Source organism: Lactuca sativa, chromosome 8 (assembly GCF_002870075.4).
Source record: "Lactuca sativa cultivar Salinas chromosome 8, Lsat_Salinas_v11, whole genome shotgun sequence".
Taxonomy (NCBI): Eukaryota; Viridiplantae; Streptophyta; class Magnoliopsida; order Asterales; family Asteraceae; genus Lactuca; species Lactuca sativa.
This window is the reverse complement of record NC_056630.2, coordinates 5,017,548-5,021,752: the sequence shown is the minus strand read 5'-3', so window position 1 is coordinate 5,021,752 and position 4,205 is coordinate 5,017,548. Positions and strand designations below refer to the sequence as shown.

Here is a 4,205-nt window from a genome sequence, read left to right as displayed (position 1 = left end):
CTACTTCTTTGATATATTTGTCCTTTTATGTTTGACAATGCATATGTCAGAAACAACACCTGATGTAACACTCTTCTGTGAACAAGAAACAAGTGAATGAAGAATCTCCCTCTGCACCATGAGAAAAATAGTCCTGGTGTATACCATAGATGCATGTTTCTCCATATCTTCAAGAGGTGTTTTGATGATTGGAATTATAGTAGATGTATCAAAATCAAATTTGATCTGATTATTCCTTTGCCTTTCCATAACAGACTCAAAAGCATTCATAAAATTGTTTAACGTATAACCATGATGCGATACCCTATTGAATGCTGAATTCTCACTTTCTGACCGAGAAGTTGTTCTCATTAGACCTGACATCGGTACATCTTTAAAATAGGCTGGAATCCAACTGCTTCTCAAATCAAACATATCTTTCATCCATTTATTGTCTTGCAACTTATATTTTACCATTAATGCATCCCATCTCATTTCAAAATCATTGACAACAATTTTGGAGTCCCATACTATACTATTGAAGTCCGCCTTAAAATCTGATTCATTCATTGTTTCCCAGCTTACCTTCAAAAACAATTCATATATTATTCTGTTAGAATATAATATAGTATAAAAAGGCATTTCATTTAATCTATTATCCTAATTACAAAAAATATTTCATTTAATATTCTGATAAGAATATAACAATAATGTTAGTACCTTCAATGGAAGTTTACTTGTGATATGCCACATACAAAATCTATGTTTTGTGTATGGAAATACTATCTCAATAGCTTTTTTCATTGCTGGATCTTGATCGGTCACGACCATGATTGGTGCTTTTCCAAAACACTTCAAGAATGACCGAAGTAACCAAATATAGGAATTTGTATCTTCTCTACACAACAAACTAGCTCCAAAAGTGACGCACCTTTTGTGATTATCAATGCCAGTAAAAGGTACAAATACCATACAATACCTAAAAAAACACAAAAAAATATCATTAGAATATATAACTAAAAATGTTTATATTTCTATAATAAATACCTGTTTGTACGATATGTTGCATCAAACGAAACAACGTCCCCAAATAACTCATAGTTTTGTTTTGAAGTGTCATCAACCCAAAAGAGAGCATTTAACTGCTTCTTGTCACATCTGTATTCGTATGTAAAATTTGTAACATTCTCTTTACGATTCTGAAGCTTTGTAATCAACAAATTTGCATCAGTTCCCCCGATGTGACAATTTATATCCCTTGTAAAATTTTTCCAATCTATCTCTAGTCCATCAACAAATTCACATCCTCCTTTTATAACGCACATTAGTCTATATGTTGTAGTTGCCCCCACCTTTGCACTCGAAAGCTTATGTATAAAAGCTTGATCAACAACACTCAACTGACGTTTAGCTCTTGAAAGATGCATACAATCTTGATTGATCAATTTATGGTTGTGTTGTTGTTCAAAGCGCCACAGGTAAACTTCTGAAGAATGTGGTATAGCTTTGAATGCAACAAAAGCTTTGCAATTTGTGCGTTTACAATTACTATTTCTCAATTGCTTATTATGATCATCACTAATTGTGTCTAAGATAGAAGTGTTTGGCAATCCCCCTCTATTGCATATAAAATATTTCGAAGTTATGATTCCACTCTTTTTCCTCTCTGTTGATTTTCTAATATTAAAACCAGATCTTAATGCATATCCTTTATACCACTTAATAGCATCTTTTATATCTTTAAAAATTGAACCCAAAGTAGGTATCCAACCAGGTTCAACCACTGGAATCCAAAATAAAGAACCATCAGCTCCAATGAATTCTTTGCAAGATCCATATTCTGCTGCAACATTGTCACTTTGAACTATAAAAAAGAATATACTACCATGTTAACATATAATCATAATAATTTGCATTCATATAAATGTAATCATAAAAAACCACAATCTTATATGTGCATTATTCTATAAAGCATAATATGCAGTAACATGAACTTATCACCAACATCATTCTATAAAGAATAACCGATATCAGTAACAGAATTACCTTGGATTTCCAATTGATTTCCATCATTATCCAGAATCTCTGAATCACCAGATCTGAATTGATGATTTTCTTCATCGTAATGATCATTTCCGATGTCATTCATATCTAAATCATACATAATTGTTACTACATTAAAAATTGAATGTGTTATATGCAAATAACAATGAAAACAATGATTACCTTTGGTTTCCGATTGATTTTCCTCGTTATGAAGAAACTCTGAATCAGTATAACCGAACTGATGATTTTCTTCATCAAGATGATTGTTTTCGATGTCATGCATATCCAAATCATCCATAACTGTTATCATTATTGATATATCAATGTATGTAAAATATTCTATAAGAATAACATGCAGTCTCATGAACTTATCACTAAGATGATGTTAATGAAAAGCAAATAGATGTTAATCAAAAGAAAACAGATGACATATTGCTGAAAAACATAATGATTAAATGAAAAGTTAAAAAACAAACAATGAAATAGGTGATACATTGTCAAACAACATATTATAGATTAAATTGTTTTCTAGCTCAAACAAATTCAACAACAAATGATCTTTGATTGCTGAATTGGATGTCTCAACAAAAGATGATGTTTGATTTCTGAAATCACAAATCATACAAATATAAAATTGGAGAAATCGATAATAGTTGATGATTCAATTCATGAACTAGGTTAAAAATTAAATACGTTATATGCAACTAACAGTGAAATCGATGAAAACTCAAACCTTGATCAATTGACGATTTCATGACGTTGAGTAAAATTCACGGCTTGAAAGATCGTAAACAATTGTTGAAGATGAGGATTAGAAGAAATCGTTGAAAACTTGAACCTCTACCGAAATCGATGATCACAAAATTAAAATTGATCAAAATCACTCAGCTTATCGTGAATTGCAGATGAATAAGAATCAAGAACATGAACTCGAATAACACAAAAATCGTGAATTTAAAAGCTCTGATTTCGCATCGTTCGATCAATTTCAAAAATCAAAATCGATTATCGGTTGACAGAATATAAGATTGGAGATAGAATAACGATCAATTTGAATTGAACAACATGAACAGGTGATGAACAGGTGAGATGATTTCTGGATGACGTGAAAATTAAGCTAACAATTTAACCTATTGACTAATCTAACCCTAATTAACTAATCAGCTAAATTAATTAATGTTAATCCTTTTTTTATGGCCACAAGATCAAATCTAATCAAAGGTTAAGATGTGGTCCCCATGTCTCACAAAATAGTATTGGTCTCAAATGAACCTCTACCTATATATATATATATATATATATATATATATATATATATATATATATATATATATATATATATATAAAATACCTTAACAATAACATGTTAAAATTAACGCATGATATTCTTAAGAGGGCTTATGAAGTTTTTGGTGTTTTAAAAATGACTAATAAATGTGAGTAGAAATATCTACTTGAAAATTCAAGTATCCCACATCGCCTAGTAAACAAAAGTGGAATGCAATGAGACTTCTATAAATTGAAAGTGAGGCAAAGGCTTTATGATATGCGAGGGCGCGAACCTGACCACCCAACGTCGTGGGTCCCTTTGGTGGCCCTTAGAATTTTAGAGAGGTCTAATAGTGTTTTTATTACAATCGTGTTTAAGCTTCAGCAAAACTGTTTTTTTTTGGTTCGACCAGTCTGGTGGAACTAGTTTTTTAGTGAACCGGCCGGTTTTTTGGCGGTTCATATACAAGCGGTTTTTGGGCTTCAAAGAACTGGTAACCTGACCAGTTTCCGGTTGAACCGGTTCAACTGGCCGGTCCGGTCCGGTTTTCAAAACAGTGGTATAAGGTTGTTGCCTATAAAATGGCAACTTAGTGGGTGTCCACTCTCACCCACCGCTTCTTTGACCGGTGGAGGGTCGTTAGCCGAACGGGTAGGACAAGGACTATAATTATCCTTTCATTAAAAGTATAATGATAAATCTGGTAACCTGACCAGTTTCCGGTTGAACCGGTTCAACTGGCCGGTCCGGTCCGGTTTTCAAAACAGTGTTATAAGGTTGTTGCCTATAAAATGGCAACTTAGTGGGTGTCCACTCTCACCCACCGCTTCTTTGACCGGTGGAGGGTCGTTAGCCGAACGGGTAGGACAAGGACTATAATTATCCTTTCATTAAAAGTATAATGATAAAT

At 32.7% G+C, this 4,205-nt stretch overlaps 1 protein-coding gene across 1 annotated transcript; it reads right to left on the bottom strand.

The window, feature by feature from the left end:
- LOC128127635 (protein FAR1-RELATED SEQUENCE 5-like) lies at positions 1-2,335 on the bottom strand. Its single transcript, XM_052766287.1, has 5 exons — positions 2,206-2,335; positions 2,026-2,130; positions 1,027-1,843; positions 700-958; positions 1-564 (listed from the first exon to the last, which is right to left on the bottom strand). The coding sequence occupies exons 1-5, from the start codon at positions 2,333-2,335 to the stop codon at positions 1-3; spliced, it is 1,875 nt and encodes a 624-aa protein (XP_052622247.1).
- Between the last annotated feature and the right edge of the window lie 1,870 nt (positions 2,336-4,205).

Bases quoted from the DNA above. Each gene is read 5' to 3' on its own strand.
- LOC128127635 (XM_052766287.1), bottom strand. From the start codon at position 2,335: ATGATAACAGTTATGGATGATTTGGATATGCATGACATCGAAAACAAT. The intron at 2,131-2,205 runs GTAATCATTGTT...TGTATGATTTAG, and splicing joins AAATCAATCGGAAACCAAAG to ATATGAATGACATCGGAAAT. The intron at 959-1,026 runs GTATTTATTATA...GTGTTTTTTTAG, and splicing joins GCAACATATCGTACAAACAG to GTATTGTATGGTATTTGTAC.